At 31.9% G+C, this 18,602-nt stretch overlaps 2 protein-coding genes across 2 annotated transcripts; one reads left to right on the forward strand and one right to left on the reverse strand.

Annotated features, from left to right (window-relative positions):
- Positions 1–501: 501 nt before the first annotated feature.
- Positions 502–2,407, reverse strand: LOC109799126 (uncharacterized). The gene is made up of 2 exons (XM_020359647.2): positions 1,719–2,407; positions 502–1,428 (listed from the first exon to the last, which is right to left on the reverse strand). The coding sequence occupies exons 1-2, from the start codon at positions 2,167–2,169 to the stop codon at positions 689–691; spliced, it is 1,191 nt and encodes a 396-aa protein (XP_020215236.1). The 5' UTR covers positions 2,170–2,407; the 3' UTR covers positions 502–688.
- Positions 2,408–9,568: 7,161 nt separating this feature from the next.
- On the forward strand, positions 9,569–14,695 carry LOC109799186 (serine/threonine-protein kinase GRIK1). The gene is made up of 13 exons (XM_020359726.3): positions 9,569–9,894; positions 10,058–10,232; positions 10,346–10,736; positions 11,345–11,419; positions 11,507–11,551; positions 11,724–11,798; positions 12,154–12,241; positions 12,328–12,452; positions 12,691–12,786; positions 13,552–13,618; positions 13,711–13,826; positions 14,080–14,158; positions 14,248–14,695. The coding sequence occupies exons 3-13, from the start codon at positions 10,392–10,394 to the stop codon at positions 14,385–14,387; spliced, it is 1,251 nt and encodes a 416-aa protein (XP_020215315.1). The 5' UTR covers positions 9,569–9,894; positions 10,058–10,232; positions 10,346–10,391; the 3' UTR covers positions 14,388–14,695.
- The last annotated feature ends 3,907 nt before the right edge of the window (positions 14,696–18,602 follow it).

Here is an 18,602-nt window from a genome sequence, read left to right on the forward strand (position 1 = left end):
ACAGGTTTGCCTTATCAACTTCATTGGCTGTGTCTCCATCTAGAACAACCGTAAAGTTGAAGACCCAAGTCTGTCTAGGACCATGGAATTCACAGTCTACCTTACCTAGGAATCAACCCTTGACATGGATCGTTGTTATTTTAGCAAACTTTTTAATGAGGCATACGCGGCTTGTTTATAACTCTATCCCCTTAAAATATACGGCCCGAAATATATGTTTCTTGTATTTCTTCCTCTACAACATGTCAATTACATGATTATATTCAATTTAAAATTCTCGAGTATTTCTTAATTATCCTTGATCCTTCTTTCACTATAATCGCGTTAGACAAATCTTGCACCTCTTTGGTTCACATGGTGTTAAGTCAGAGTATGGATTGTTTCATCTAAATGTCTCAAGAACTCTAAATGTTTAATACTTTTTACTGTTGTAAAGAATTTGAGAGCCTGTTTGGACAGATTAAAACTCCATTATTGTGGAATACGTAAAGAGTAAGCATGGATTGAAAGACTAAAAAATGATTCATATCTTTAATACGCATTAATCACCATAACTTTTTAAGGAAATGATGATCATGGGCAACAATTTAGGCCCTTATTTGTCTGGATACAACACAAAGAAACCAAAATGCAAGATGTCAACAATAATTTGATCACTAAGAAGTCTTATATTTCATGATAAATGATATCAATACTGAGCAACTAGTCCTTCGGTGCTTGCTACCCCAGATGGCCTCTGGAACTTACATAGGTCGCAAGATGTTGAAAAGAGAGAGAGAGTGTGGTACTTGTCCTCCCCACCCATCATTGGCATAGGAACCCCTCTCTTCACAGGGCTAACATACCCTGGCCTGTAAGTCTGACCCAACACTCCTTCAAAATTATCGGTACTTTTCTTAAACCTGAACTGAGTCTCCAAATGAGCAAAAACATCATCTGATGGCAACTGGTAATTGTGAACCTTGTTTTCATGCTCTCCAATAGGCTTCACACTAATGTCCATCTCAACCAAACCTGAAATTGTCACTCTCACACTGTTTGCCTCATCGGTTCTCTCCACAACCACTTCTCTTTCATCACCATTGGCCCTCCATTCAGCCTCTCCATCGGTAGGAACGTTGATAAGTTCACCATTCCATTTTATTGTGAGAGAGTCAACGCTTTCATCCCAATGAGAGACTCTATTGGCTGCAATAACAAGAGTGTGTGTGTCGAACATGACAGAAAGTGCTTGCACCCATGTGTAGTCACGAGTCCTTCCTTGTGGTCGTGTACCAATGAAGTGAGCATTGATTTGGAACTCAACATCAGAAACAATGGCAAAATTTCCTCCCTTGGCACCGTGGAAGTAGAACATCACACCGTCACCACCCACAAAGCGAGGATCATAACACAGAGAACCATACCCATCACATTTAGCCTTTCTAACTGTCAAACAAACGAACTCAACATATCAGAAATCATCTTAGAGACGAGTTCTATAGAAGTCAACAAATTAAAAACCCTTTACAGTTTACACTATCAACTCACCACTATAATATGCATAACTATATATTATCAAGATTTGCATTAATTGTGAATATATATTATTGAAGTAAAATTATAATTCTAATCGAAGAATAATACCAATAAGTTCTGTATCTAAGTTTTATCGGAAATATACACTAGTGACTAGTATAATTTTTCAGAAGAAAATTTGAGAGTCGTTTGGAACTTACCCTTGCAAGTGGCTTCACATGTGCTACTGCTGCAATTAATGAAACATGCCTTCTGCTTCTTGTTCTTCTTGGGCTTCCTCTCTGCGCACTCGGGTGGACACACGATGGTCTTAAACTCACAGGTTGTGTTTGCTCTGCAGAACCCTCGTTCTTGACCCGATGGCAAAGTTGACAAGTGGTCATAATTTGATGCTTCATCACTTTGCTTTTTTGCCTTTTTCTCTTTTTCCTTTTTTTCCTTCTTCTCCTTCTCCTTCTCCTTCTTCTCTTTTCCCTTACCCTTTCCATTATCATCACCCTTGCCTTTGCCATTGCCATTACCATTTCCATTACCATTACCATTACCATTACCATTGCCATTGCCATTTCCTTGACCTTGAGCTATGGCAGCATCCATAGCAATAAGTAAGATAAAGATGGCCACCAAGAGGCTCCACTTTCTTCCACCCATCTTAGTGATCTTATAAAGCTATTAACTTAAACCTTTGTTTTTGTTTCTTTCCTCTGCTGTGATGATTTTCAAGTACTAATTCAATGGCGCAGAGGATAGATGGAGAGAACACGTAGTGAAAGAGAACATTTATAGAGGGATGTGGCATGCAAATTGGCCCAGAAGTTCGCCTTAAGCTTTGCTGAAAGTTTGTGGTTGCTTAGTAGTGATACGTAGACTACTCAATGCTGATTTTTTAAGGTACCAAAGAGATTTATTGACCAAGTAAGCACAACACTAACTTGATGTTTAAACTGCAAGTTCAATTCCTTCATCCTATGAATGTCTATGTCCTTGGTCCTACCACGTTCTTTTGGCTAACATTAAAAAGAAACTTATTGGATCTACATAAGGTTATTAATTTGTCTCCAAGATTGAAAAACTCAGGTACATGTTGTATATATCAACCGACTCGGATTTCGGACATACATTTAATAGTCCTTAACTACTTAATAATTAATTTTTCTTGCAGACTTGGATTATTCAGATGAAAGACTTGCAATTGAAGATTATGGGCTTATTATTATAATAGACACAAGAATTGAGGAGCTAGGTGCCAAAAGGAAACATGCATAACGCCATATATCAACGTAACCTTGTTATTTATTTATTTGAAAACGATCAGCTTCAATTGTAAGCTACACGTTAACGTTATGGTTACGTTCATGGCATGTAATGAATTTAGGTTACGTTTATGTGCCAAAAGGTCGACAACATTGTGACTTAAGACTTGCGCTTTATTGGAGAGAGCATTAGCAGTGAATTTAGGTGTAGCAACGTGAGTGTGGAGTTCAGAAGAAGAAGCTTTGATTGATGGCATTGGGGTTGGAACACCACCACCTTGAATAACTTTAAGCAAGCCAATCCTTGTTGATAGATTATTTTGTATTTGTATTTTGTAATGATATATTTTTATGAAAGGAATATAATTTAATTTTATTCATTATTTTAGATAAAAATATGTGATTCAAAAATCAAATATTAATATTCTTCTATTCTAAAAATAAAGAAACAAATCTTAAAATAATTTAAATAAATTAAATTTAAAATTTTAAAACATACATAAAATATTGATATCAAAACTAATTTATTCTCCTAAAGATATTTAGATATATTTCCAACATTTTTTCTTGACTAAATATTTTTATCACTTAATTTGAGTTTGAATTTGAATTTCAAAACTTATTTTTTCTCTTTGTAATTGTTTTTTTCCTTTTATTTTGCTTGTGATATTTGTTACCATCATTCTTAAGTGTGACCTTTGACTCGAACTTCTTTTTTGAAAGTGATTTTTCATTATCTTTATTCTCTTCTTGATCATCAAACTTCTTTTTTAAAACATGCATCTTTGTAATCTTTACTTGTATTTTCATTTATAATTAGCTCATCTTCACCAAATTTAAAACAAAACACTTGCCTTTTATATGAATATTGAGCACTTCTTTATTGTTTATATCTTTAATCATACAAGTTTTATCTTCAAATAACACTTTATAGTCTTTTTTTAACAACTAAACAACACTCAACAAATGTTGGTTAGTATCATGAACGTACAAAATATCATATATTAATTTCAAACCTGAATGGATTTTAATAACAAATGTTCCTTTGTCTTTTACCACAAGGTGTGCTCCATTCCCCATTTGGACTTTAGAGATATCATTTTTGTTGAATTCTTTAAAGAGATCTCAATCATAAGTCATGATTTATATAACCATTATCAATATTTTAAGTCTTTTGAGGGTTTTTTTAGTTGTAAAGTTGTTGAGATTTTCGTTGAAGTACTTTTGTTATAATTGTAAATCAGTTTGATTCAATCAACGGTCTCAAACACGGCAAGTATACCGGCCGTTCAAGTAGTAAAAATATCGTATCCACAGGGATTAGAAGGTAATATAAGCATTTATTGACTATTCGTGACTAAAGAATAATTCCAATTTCATAGTTTGTGCAGTGAATTCAAAGTTGTGACTATTGGAATGAGAGCTGTAAATAAATATTGTTTTGTGAGTGGAAAAGGTAAGGAATGGTATTGTGGTATTGTGAGGTTGTGGGGGTCAGATTTCACCAAACGTAACACTAATGTATCCTTAATCTCTTGTTGAATTCATTGCTTAGTCAACCCAAGAGTTTACTCAAACCTAATCCCTTAGAGAAAGAGCCTAGGTGCGGATATTGAATATCAATCCCTTGAGTACCCAATATCTACACCCGCATTACGGGCTAGGGTTTAAGACTACTAATGGGTCAAGCTCTATCCCTAGATACAATCACCACTAGGCATATGTTTCAGAACTAGTTTCAAAGGTTATTTTCCAATACCCATGGAACCTTAAATCATGCAAAGGGTGATCAATCCAAAGCAAGCATTACGAATAGAAACAAACACAACAAAGAATAAAACAACATGTATATATATCATTAAAACCGTAAAGATTACAATAGAGTATGTTGGTTACATCTAACCCCACAAAATGGGTGAAACCACTCACAACAATGAGGGCAAATACAAAATAGAGATGGAAGAGGAAGTGAAGAACCGAAGGAAAGATCCGCACACGGACGATCCCAAGCCCTGGGAATCCCTTCCGCAGCTCCTGGAGGCGCCCAATGTGATAATGAAGGTTTCTCCCCCGAAAATGGCTTCAAATACGAGTCTGGGAGATTAGATTAGGGTTCCGCGCCCGGCGCACAATTCTTCGCGCCCGGCACAAGTTCTTCCAGAGAAGTCAAGCACTCTCTGTCTCAACACAAGCCCGGCGCAATTCCTTTTGCGCCCGGCTTAATTCCTTTTGCGCCCGGCGCAATATAACTGGCAGAGATGAAATACTCTGTTTTTGTCACGCCCAGCGCGGGTTATATTGAGCCCGGCGCAGAACCTCTTCTCTGCTCCTTAGCTTCTTAGGTTTCCAATCCTAAGAGTCTTCAATCCTCAAGTCCCTAGCTCAATACCTGCACAAAAAATAAGGTGTATTAAGGTATTGTTAGCTAAATTTGGGTTAGTTATATCTGCACACAAAAAGAACCAAAAAGAGAACAATTATATTGCAATGGTTCAGAGGATGAGTGGAATTCGTTCAATAAGTCTCATCCAAAAAGAGGTTAAATTGAGACTTAACAAAAGTATGACATTGAAAATAGTTGTTATTCTTCTTCTTCTTATTGACTTGTGAAATTTGCATGCATTTTTCACATGTCTTGATTGTCCACACTTGTAACATTTTACGTAAAGCCTCCACCAACATCTCTATTGTGGATGACTAGTCTTTTTGTAATAATAAGGATATAGTGGAAAATTTTGAGTGCTATTATTTTAGTCATTTTCTTATAACAATTCCTTCTTATTTTTGTCACCATTGTTGTTCTTCCTTTTGGCTAAATATACACCTTCTGTAGTTCCTTTTTGTCTTATAAGTCTTATTTGTTCTAATATCTGCAATGCATATAATATCTTTGTCAAAGTGATCTTACTTAGATCCTTTGTGTTCTCCAAGGTTGTTATTAGAGTTTCATATCTTTCGAATACTATTACTAGAATTTTTTCAACAATTCTAGAATCAAGAAGTTGTGTTCCTAGTAATCGCACCTTATTAGCAATGCCAAACAATTTATTTAAGTATTGTTTTATTGTTTCGGACTCTTCCATTCTTTATAATTCAAATTCTCTCATTGAATTTAGTATTTGCATGTTTCGAATCCTTTCATCTCCAACATATTGTTCTTTTAGGTAATACCAAATTACTTTGGCGATTTGAGAGTCATGATTTTGGTGAAAACATTTTGAGACATAGGCAAACAAATAACTTTTTGTCTTTTCCTTCTTGATTTTCCTTTTTTTTGAAATTTTATTTAGACTAGTCTGGCAGTGTGAAATTCCCAGAGATCTAAAGTCTTTAAATATGCCCTATTCTCACCACCCAAAGATCATATAACTTCCTCCATTAAAAATAGGTGAGAAAATTTGTGAAAAATTTGTTTCGATTTCCTTCAATACAAGTCGTAAGAACATGGCTCTAATAGCACTGTTATGGGTTTTTTTTTGAACTTATCTAAGGAAATGTATTTATCAAGATGAGGGTTATTTCTTTTATTATTTTTATCGAGGTGTTTGAGAGTATTTGCATACATAACTCCACAATGATAAGATATTGTCTATTTTGTGCTTAAGCCCTCATATTTTTACTTTTAGTTATCACCCAAAAGGTTTCCAACCAATAAAGTATGTGTATTTTTTAAACCTTTGTTTCTCATTTTATTTTATTGATGTGAGACCTTATTTGTATCTCAATACTTGCATCCCTGCATAATTAAATGAGAAATGTTACAAATACATTCTCTTTTGAACATGTTTTGAATTATTGATTAAAATTTTAAAAGAAATTATAAAATTTAGTGGGTTTAGGGTTTACCCTATTTAACTAATAAAAGTGTTAAAAAATGGTTAGAAAATATGTTATTATCGACAAGGTATGACATAGTTGCATGTTGTCCTATATGTGATCAAAGATTCAATTTTTGATTTGTATGTATAAAAAAAATTGTTAGGAAATATAGTCTTTAGATGAATCTTACTATCTTGAATTGATTAATCTCACAAACTCTTTATCTCTCTTATTAGAAATGAAACAAATGAGTATAAACATAGTTGTCATATGATTATAATATTCTTTTTTGCAAACATTAATTAAATATAATAATAAAAAGTAGAAAGAAAAATAATTAATTTTATAAATGTTAAGGATAATTTTGAAAGGAAGCAAATCAAATTATTAACAAAATTAATGTTATTGAGTAAATTAATCAACTTTCTTAAAAAATGTAAATTAGTTGAAAGGTTGCAAGTAAGGAAGCTTAAGGAAGAATGTAATACATAACAAAATTAAAATATGACTTAATTGTTGACCAAGCTAAAAAATGAAGACTTAATTTATGTTCTGATGATTATAATGAGTGTTTCTCATGTTTAAGAGAGTGCAAATTGTATTAATGTGTGTTTATACTTTGTTACGCATGTTTGCTTTGTGCATTGTAAGTAACTTAGTTATATATTTCTTGTTAGATGGTGATTGATGATGAAAATATTTTTAAACTAGTTTTAAACTTGAAAAATCAATATTTTAAGTTTGTCACTCAAAATAATCGATTATCCACTTATAATAATTGATTATTTACATTGCGTTTTCTCATTCTGATAAGCTCACTATGATAATCGATCATCATTGTACAATAATCAATTATTTCAAAGTCAACACTATGTGATAATTGATTATTCTAGTAGATAATCAATTAAAGTGTTATTGTTTGGTTTCCAGATTTGTCAAGAACAAAATAATCGATTATCTACAAAAATAATTGATTATTTCAATCAGAGAGTTTTATAAATACTAGTTTTTGAGCTAAAAAAAACTATTAAAATATTTGTAACTGTGTGAAATCTTTTGTGAAAAAAACTCTCTAAAACTCTCTGTTTTCTTTGTATAAGAAGGGGTTAAAGAATTATCATCATTCAACTAGAGAGAAAGACTAAATTATTATGATTTTGATTCACCTCTTTAATTGATTTTGTATCCAGGTGAATTCGTTTTAAAACTCTCTTTATCATTGCTCTTGAGTAGGTTTCTCAAGATTGAAGGTTTTGTAATGGATGACTACAAGGAACATTTCTTGGGGTCCAAGAAATGAGATTTATTTTCTTTATGGGTCCAAGAACTTTGCTACACTTATACAAATTTTTAAAAAAATTAGGCCCATATCTGCACTAGCCAAATGGATCGATTTGTGAACTTGGATTTATGATCCACCCCTGGGTGTAAATGACAAATGAAGAAGGTGGGTAGCAAAATAGGTAGAGAGCAAGCAACAACAAAAAAATGGTGAATAAAAAATTATATTATTATCGACAATAATTTGAAATTAGATAATAAGTTATAAGAATATTTATTGATAAAAAAATTATAAGAATATTTAAGAAAAAATATAAAAAATATTTTAGAAAACAAGATATATTTATTAATTATGAGAGGTGTAAAGAGGTATTAAAGTGAGTCAACTCGGTTTATATAGATTGTCTCACCCCATGGATTGATACCTTAAACAAGTCAACTTAACTTGACTCATTTTTTGGTGAACTAGAAAAATTTTAACCTGATTCGACTTACCACAAATTGATATGTTAAGTGGGTTGACTCAAGATTTTTTTAAAATAAAAAATATTAATTACATGCTCTTATTTTTAATAAATAAATTAGTTTTTTTATTATCAAAAAATGAAGTTTATCGTTGATTCAAATGCAAATAAACAAGAAAATATCAATCAAAATTTTAAATGATAACTACATAAAAATAACACATAATTTTTTATTTATTTTAATTATAATGGGTTAAATATATTAATTTAGTTTACTTAGGTTTGAACTCGTTTGACTCACGAGTTAAGTGAGTTAAGTTATAATTTAGTTAAAATTGGTAGACATTCTTTTCCTAACCTGACCTAGACTCATAATAACAGAGTTCATCCATCGAGTTTAACTTACTTTAACACCTATAAATTCATTTATTTCATTTCCTTGTTACTCTCTAATTTATGAAATAACCACAATATTTTACAAATTTTACATGAATTATAATTCAAAACCCAGGTTTCGTTCATAATTAAAATAATTATACTACTTGTCCAAGGTTATATTTTATCATATTGACAACAAATTAAATTTATATATATATATATATATATAATATTGATTTATGTTATTTAATCACTAACTTAATTATCGATTTGATCAATTATCTATTGATCTAATACTTCGATTCTTATAATACTAATTTCGATTCAATTGGAATGAAGTTATTTCATTTTAATTAGTGATTTTATTTTTTTTTATCCACAATAATATAGAATACAATCCAAAGAATTTGTAATAACTCGTATATCTTATTTAATCATATGAGTTAAATCCCTTAATAGTAGTAAATATTTTGAATTTTTTTATCACTCATAATAATTCTGTTTAATTTTAAAAAAATTGCCTCTAAGAAATAATACTTGCTGTATAAATAAAAAACTAATCTCCACCCAATTTAACCAAGTATAAGCAAATTGAGTAAGAAGAACTCAAACCGACCCAAATTGCGACATTATACTCGATGAGTTACGTTTGCCTCTAAACTTTTACCCTAATTTTTTAATTATTTACCGCAATTTAAACAAAAAAAAAGACAAAAAAAAAAACGTTTTTAATAAGTGGAAATATATTTAATTTTCAACACTTGAATCAACTCATACCAGATTGTTTAAGTTTCACAGGTAATATTAATATACAATTGTAGTAAAATACTTAAAAAAAAAAAAAAAAATAGCACGTATAATCTGGTGGTTCCACATTAATCTTGTTTTTCACTCTTCACTAAATTCTCCTCTTCCCGCTTCCCAATTCCACTACATCACCCCATCTCATCACTCACCTTTCAAATGTTTCCTCTTTTTAATTTAATTAATTTCTTCGTCTAGGGTTTTCGAATAGGATCCTCAAATACGATTCGGTTCTCGTCTTCATTTTTCCCAATCGAATTTACGAGTTAGGGTTTTTGGGTCACCGAAAAGCCCTCGATTCCCGCTAGAAATTTAGGTTTTCTGGAGCTGGGGTCACAGGGCTATCCCACTTTGCCATTCTCGCCTACAAAAAAGAGGTATCTTTTTTAACATCGGAATGCTTATGTCGTTTTCGTTATTATCAATTGTTCTATGTAAACTTATCAATTTTGGTTTATACCATCGTCATCCATTTTTTTTTAATTAATGTTTAATTTTTCAATTGTTAAAATTTTACCCTGTTCCTCTTGCATGCCAAAGGTCAACGAAACCTGCTACGATCGTTATAAACTGGAGTTATCAGCACAATGTTAGATGTGAATCGTAGTAGCGGGTTTTATGTCTTTAGTCGTGTTCTCCACCTTGCTGAATGGCACCCATTAGAATAGCAACGTTGAGTGGGGCCTGAAGCCCTTTTTCCTTCCTCTGATATCTGGTAAGATAACCTTCTCTTCAGTGTTTCTTTCATCCGTTTGATAAGATGATTGGTTTTGAGGATCTGATATGTTATTGTTGCTGGCATAGTAATAGATTTTTTTTTTTTTGTAGATTTTTTAATTTTTAGGCCGAGATTCATCAATAACCTTTAGGGTCCATGCTTCGGACGTTCAATAAGACTATTGCTTTTGCCAATGCGATGGGGTGTTGTTGTTGCTTTGGGTTTTTGAGGACATCGAACCATCGACGTCAAAGGTCTAAGCCTGCCATAAACAATAATATCTCCCAGGAGCCTCTGTTGGATGATGACATTGAAGATGAAGAGGGTGAGCATTTGTATAATGATGAGGTTACTGACACTAGTGTAAGTGGAGATGATAATGATAATGAGGAGCAAACTCGTCCCAAGCGATCAGAAGAAATTTTGAACTTGAGAGTAGAGAATGGCATGATTTGTAGGCAGTTTCCCGTTAAGGAGACTCACAAAGTTGTTCGCATGGAGGTAATATTTTTATGGGAATAGGTTTATAGTTTTTGCTGCAAGAGTGATTTTGAATTTTCTTTTGTACAGTAAAACATCAAATTGTTATGTGGTGTGTTTATTATGAGCTGAAATATAATTTATGATATTTAATTTAAATACAGAAGGAACTGTTATCAATTTTAATGGAATGCTACATGTTACCAAGGGGGTCTAACTCAATTGGTTGAGCAAAATACGTGAGTTGTTGTAAATCTCTTGGTACTGTGTTTGATTCTGATGGATAAAAGAATGGAATGCTAGTATGTTACATGTCAAAGGAAGTTCGGATTTAACTTTCATATGTTACGTACACCAGTTTTAGTGATAGACATGTTATGACTAAATATTTGAAATGTCTTGGGTCATTGTTGTTACTGTGTTCTCTGCTTCACCTGAAACCATACATTATCAGTTTATATCAACAGTATTTATCTTATAATGAATTGTATATTTCTCTCTCACACAAACAAGTTACATGTCTTTTCCCTTCTGAATGCTTATTTGTGTCTAGGAAACACTTTTATATTGTAGTGCATATTTTTTCCCTCAGGACCTATAGCCTTACCGAACTTTTATTTTCCTTTCAGGATGAAAATGGGAACAAGATGATAAATGAGTATATACGTGAGTGTAAGATTGGTTCTGGTAGCTACGGGAAAGTGGTGAGTGTAGTATTCATGGTACATAACTACTTTTCTTGTCTCAATGAAAACAATTTTACTGAGCCTCTTTCCTTACATGCATTACAGGCTCTTTATCGAAGCTCTGTTGATGGAAAACATTATGCAATTAAGGTAAGGAAACATTTTTGGTAGGACAGACAGATTACTGTAGGAAACATGGCCATATTGGCCTTTTTTTATTTTTATTATATACAGGGCTTTAATGTGTTATTTGTGTTCCAATAGTTATTTAGACAATAATGCACTTCGTCATTTTTTGAGCTGAAAATCTTTTGAATTGAAGGCCTTTCATAAATCTCATTTACTGAAGCTTCGAGTTGCACCCTCAGAAACTGCCATGACAGATGTACTACGTGAGGTATATTTCTTCATATTTTTGGTTTTCTTCATAGTCTGAACTCTGAACTGGAAATATGATTCAGACATGAATATGTCAGTTTTTTGTTAAATACATAATATATTCCCTCTTACCTGCCACTTTATTGTTACTCTTCATGTTGCATCTATTTTTTTGTGATTCTGTTTGTACTGTAGCATCCATTTAGGTCACTTTTAGAAAGTAGGCATTCTTTCATTCACAAAATTTGTTCCTCTCTTTTTTTAAAGTAAATTCTTTTGCTTCCTGGTTTTTGTATTTATGATATGCATATGCTTTAGTTGTTGTGCTACTGTCCCCATAGCGTGTCATAAGGCCAATGCCATTTTTCTTTCAGGTTCTCATAATGAAAATGCTGCAACATCCAAATATAGTCAATCTCATCGAGGTGATTGATGACCCAGAGTCGGATAACTTCTACATGGGTACTGATGACTAATTTCTTGAGTTTAAGTGAAGCAGAATATTACCTTTGAAGTTCTGTTCCTGACTGCTGATTTTTCTTGTACAGTACTTGAATATGTTGAAGGCAAATGGGTTTGTGAGGGTTCAGGTCCCACTTGTGGCTTAGGTGAAGAGACTGCTAGGAGATACTTGCGTGATATAGTTTGTGGATTGATGTATCTCCATGCTCATGTAATATAACTACCTATCTTTTTGTGCTTAATATTAGCTAAGGCTCTATTATACACATTTTTTTTTGCATATAAATGGAAATATATGATGATATTCATGCTAAACAAAAAGAAAAATGCTTATAACTTATAATATGACATATAATTTATGTTAGATGCTCATACTCTTATTTATGGAAATGCTTTAAAATAGTTTCATACTTTGATCAATTTAGTGATTTTTTCCCCCTGAAATGCAGAATATAGTACATGGGGATATTAAACCAGATAATCTGTTGATTACTCGTCATGGTACAGTAAAGATAGGGGATTTCAGTGTCAGCCAGGCTTTTGAGGTAATGTAATTACTGAGCCCAAATGTAGATTTGATTACTTGAAATGAATAATTTTGAAGTTGATGAGTTTACATGGGGCATTAGTGTGTCTTTCAACTGCAACATGGGAAACTTGTCTTTTGTAAAATGGAAATTTGATTGCACATCATGTGGAAAATTGAAATGTGCTTACTTGAAAGATATGAAACTATGAATGCTGACTAATTTACTCTGTCAAGTTGAAATTAAAGCTAATGACTATAGAAGCCTCTTGTCAACTTTGCTTTGTTGAGCTATATATCATGGGCCATAGCTCCTTGTCAAAAACATCGATATTGGATTATTATCTTTAGATTATGCTCCAATGATCCAGTGGGGGAGAGGGAGGCTGCTATTAAGGTTACCCCACTATTGACCCAGACATTGTAAGAGGGTTCCCCTTCCCTCTCCTCTAACTTTTTCCCCTTTCAACTTTTGCAAATTCATGTGGTTCTGACTGCACTCTTGCTAATACCGTAACCATACCTCAAATTTTGACCCTCAATTTTCTTCAAGCTAGTATATCAGAAGCTGTAACAAGAAAGATTAGCTAATTTAAGGATGAGGGTCAAATCATAGGAACTTGTGATTTTTTCCAAGAGGGATTAATCAATCATACAATATATTTTGGCCTATTGAGTTTACATAATTTATGCACACATCTTGATAGGAATTTTGCATAATTCATAACAATTCATTTTATTCTTCCCAACTTTTCCATCAAACTTTAACAGTTTCATTTTGCAGGATGATAATGATGAGCTTCGTCGATCACCTGGCACTCCTGTTTTCACTGCACCAGAATGCATTATAGGTTCGTTTTTCTTTTCAAGCTTGTAAGTACTGTTACTGTGGAGTTGAAGTACAAGTTCTCTCATTGCTGTTTTGTGCCTGGATATTTTTTAGGTCTGACCTATGGTGGTAAAGCAGCAGACACGTGGGCAGTAGGAGTTACTTTATACTGTATGATATTGGGCGAATACCCTTTTCTTGGAGACACACTTCAAGATACATATGACAGAGTAAGAAATGCACACATGACAGGGCATTCGGTCTTATTTTTTGTATTGCCAGTAGACATGTTTTTATTATAATTACAACAAAAATGTCATTCAGTTTTATGAAGTTGTTTTCACCTTTTCCTTTACAAAATTTGTAAACTAAGAAGCAATGTGGTGTATCCCAACACCTAACTTCATCCCGGTATTATACATGGCACTCATGTTTTACTCGTGCATATATCAGTCTTAACATGCTGTTTTCTTCCTGATCCAGATAGTCAATAATCCTTTAGTACTCCCCAGTGATATGAATCCACAATTGAAGAGCTTAATAGAAGGCCTACTTTCCAAAGGTATACTATACATGACACTCATCATTTTTGTCATGTCACATGACTATATTTTTCTTGTTAATGGTTCAGTTAAAATTTGAAATCTGCAGACCCAAGACAAAGGATGACTTTGGATGATGTTGCGGAAGATATCTGGGTTATTGGAGACCATGGGCCAATTTCTGAGTACCTTTGTTGGTGCAAGAGGAAAAGCTTGGGAATGGAAGACAATGAGAGCAATACCTACTAAAATTTTTTCTAGCTTGCATCTATGTACATTGAATAGTTGTGATTTTTTTCTCCGTTAGATTCTTCGCCGATTTGGTATGATTATAGAGGCAATCTTGAAGGAATCTTAAAATTTAAGAATATATTGGTCATGTAGGCATGATAAGTAGCAGAGGCAGAAAAATATTGGTTATATTCTTTTGTGAAAGAATTTGGTGTCTAGAAGTAGAAACTGAGGCCTTATGCATGAAATGAATTGAGCTCCAGCTTCTAGGCACGTATGTTTATTTTAAACTTGCGCATTTATTATTACGTGGGTTGTTTTGTGTACGGTTTGATCCATATTTACAAAGCTCTATTAAGGTGCATTTTTGCTAAATAGCATGAGTTGCGTCACAAATTTAGAAATGGCAACCCTAGATGTGCTGTTAGATACGTGTCGATCTGATTATATTCTTTTGTTGTGAATCATTAATAATTAATCGAGGATAGCAATTAGCACAAAAGAAACAGCTTTATAAATTCTGATTCTGATGTCACGTGGTGAAGAGCAGCTAGCATGTTCTTATTCTATATGCTTTTAATGATAAAGGGTGAAAAAAGCACCAACCAAAAAAAGCATTTGTCGCCGTTATTGTTATTATTATGTAGACTTTTTCCTCATCTGCATGTGCCTCAAAGTACAAACAGACAAAAGAGGGATACATTTTGATGGTTTCATATCATCATCAGCTACTAGGAGCATTGTGTTTTTATACTTTTCAAGCTAATGGAGATGTTTCATTTATGTGGGACGAACACAACCACTTACAAAGAGTGGTAAATATATTCGGAAAAAGATGCTCCCTCATAAATTCATCAGAATTTTGATTTAAATAATTAATCAAATTCTGTGTTGGTTTAGCCAGCCTGTGCACCCGAGAAAAATCGTACTATAAGTGGAAAAGGCAGAGAAAATTACTTAAAAAGTAAAGTTACTAATCGAAACAGACGAAAAACTCTATCTTGGTATTATGATGAAAATTTCCTCAGAAGACAAGGAGTTCCTCCCTTTCAGAAACAATTTGGAACTGAATTTTACTCTTGGTCATTTTAAAGTGTAAACTCATAAGTATAAATAAATTATTTTAAAATTAATTATAACATGTCTTCTGCTTTTTTTATTTTATTATTATAGTATTATAATGTTAATCAATCATTTAAGTATTATTTGTTATGTATTAAGTGTCTGTTTGTTTTCAGGTCACATCCAATAAAACATAGATCAATCCAAAACTAAGAATACTTGCGTCTCGATCAATTTAACGTTTTAAACATAATTTTAGAGTAAAACGTGAATAATAGACGTAAATCCAATGATGCACCAAGTTATTTTGATTATGAAAACTTTAGAATGTGTAGTTGGCATGGATGTGGAAGGGAAAGGCAAAAGTACAGCGAAGAAGAGGGACCACGTGACGCAGTGAGATTACTAATACTGTGTCAGGTGAGGCACTCTGAAATCTGAATAAAATGAAGATGAAATTTCTGACACTGAATGAGAGGCACTACAACAAAAGAAGAACCACCCTTCCCAATCCCAAATATCACATTCATAAATAATTCTTCAATCACCTCACTCAAATGCTTGTGCTACTATTAATTACTTCCACCTGCTTCCACTTCTAAAATTATACCAACTCCACTACCACATATTACTACCTCTATATTTTAACGTTTCTTACGCCATTTTTCCCCCAAATATTTTGTTGAAAATATAGTATTTTTACATTTGTTGGTACAATTTTTATTTTGGAATTTATTGGAAAAAAAATGACGTTAGGACGTTTTGTTTAATTTTCACTTTTATGATTTTTGTTATGAAAATGTTTGAATTTATCTCGTAACATATATTCACCTTCATTCTTACTCTCTTCTTATCTCTTAATCATTTTGAATTTTGACTTATATTCGTTGAAATATTAAATTTCTAACTACATATACAGTTTTTGAATTTTGAAAACAATATATTTTTGTTATTTCTAGAAAAAAATGTTAATTAAGAACAGACTCTTTTTTTTTTTTATTATTGAATGTGATTCATGCGGATCTTTCTAAAGAATGTAAATCTCTTTTTACTAAAATGCGATGTGATATATATATATATATATATATATATATATATATATATATATATATATATATATTAAATAGAGTGCATGATTATTAAATATATCTTATATAATTATTAAAGAAAATTAAGCTGGTAATAAACAATTAACATATATAATATCCGCATTGACTCCTATTCTTTTTTAACTGCGATTAATTTTAATAATGTCGCAACCGACATCGCGACGGGACAGTAAAAAATAAATTAAAAAAGAGGAGTCGTCACTAACGTTATTTTTTTATAGAAAAATATTGAAAAAACCATAAAATAAAAAATAGTCTACGAAAACTAGATTTTTGAGTTCGGGAGTCGATTACGTGTGAGGAATGTATTAGCATCTCACAACGTTCGTCCTAAAACGATTACCTTTAATTAATTAAACAAATTAATTATCATTTATAAAATATTTATCTCACTAAAATGATTAAATATATTTTATTTAACTAATTTAACTAATGCATTAAAAAAAAGATTAAAATTATTATTATTATATAAAAAGGAAAATAATATATTTTATATTTTTTGACTCGACAAGATTTATTTCTTGCTCCTACGTATCTTCATGTGTAATGAAGAATCAGAGTCACGTAGTTTTTTGTAGAAAATATTTGTATGTTGATATTTTTAAATTAAATTTTATTTTTGTTAAATATAAGATTCTTGAACTGTCTCAGTCCATTCACCTCAAAATATAAAATTGACTAGGGTGTACACCAAAGTCAATTCAATAAAATTTTAATTATAATTATTGCTAGGGATGTTATGATATTAAAAAATTTCTTGGTTGGGCATTTTTATTTTTGGAGAAAAAATTTAAAGATAAGTTGTCACAACTTGTACCTTAAATTCAAAGGTTAAAAAGATGTCACATCTAATTAACCATTCCTCCAATAGAATTTTTGATACAATAATTTCAGATATTTATATTAAATATTGTAACTCTATATTTTGATATTTAATCACATTTTGAATTTAAATAAGACTTTAAGATGACAAATAATAAAAAAATGACAGATATTACTAATAAAAAAATAAAATAAAAATAAAGAAAATAAAAATAAATAAATAAAAAGAAAGTGAGTTCGATATATTCACTATTCTTCGCTCAAGAAGTGGTAACTTGCTGGGCTCTTCCTCTGAGCTCTCTCTAGTCAAAAGTGGAGATGTGTGTGTGTGGAAAGCCCAAGGGCCGTTATTTATAGACTTTCAGGAGTGACCGGAACGGCCCGTTCTGAATTCAGAACGGCCGTTCTGGGGTTGTAACTTTACTCACAATGGCCATTTTTTGAACGGCCCGTTCCGGGCTACTAAAATCATATGAAAATTATTAAATTACCCTCCATAAAAATATAAAAAATGAGGTGTTACATTTAGCTTCCATATTTTATCTTTTTATTCTTTCTTGTATATACTTTTTTTGCTAATTTTTTAAAACAAAATTAATATTTTTCGGACGAAATTGGGTTACTACAAATAATATATATACAAAAATTGCAGTAAATTATGTGCAACCTTTAAATGCACCCTTCTCATTTATAGATGCAATGCTTGTAAGTAACAACTAATTAACCTCATCCCAATTAGCATCAGAACTATAGTGAATTATTTATTTTTCAATCAGATTTAATATTTAATTAGCATGTCCAAATTTAAGTCGCATGATTCAACATGCTGTTAATTATATGCCTGTCTTTTGCATATGAATTTTGAAATACCATGTATCTTTGCATAAGAAATCTTGATTCAAATCGGTTTATCATAACAGTCACAACGTTAATTATCATATGCTAGCACAAATTTTGTGAGGCACATAGATTTATCTATGTCACTCAAAACATATTGTACTCTCTCTCCGTTGTGAGGGTTGAATGCTAATGAATTCTGTGAACCAAAAGCAGCACCATTTTCATATGCAATCTTTGTCTAATAAGAATGCAGAACCGTACCAAACATTTGCACACATACAAAGGAAATTAATTACGTACGTGTCAAATATTAATACACCACATGTCACCAAAGCCCAAGTTGTTCTCCGTGACCTCGACCTCTTCAAAAGAAGATTATAAAAACTAATAAAAAAATTGA

The sequence above is a fragment of the Cajanus cajan genome, chromosome 8, assembly GCF_000230855.2.
Source record: "Cajanus cajan strain Asha chromosome 8, NIPB_CcT2T_4, whole genome shotgun sequence".
NCBI classification, from domain to species: domain Eukaryota; kingdom Viridiplantae; phylum Streptophyta; class Magnoliopsida; order Fabales; family Fabaceae; genus Cajanus; species Cajanus cajan.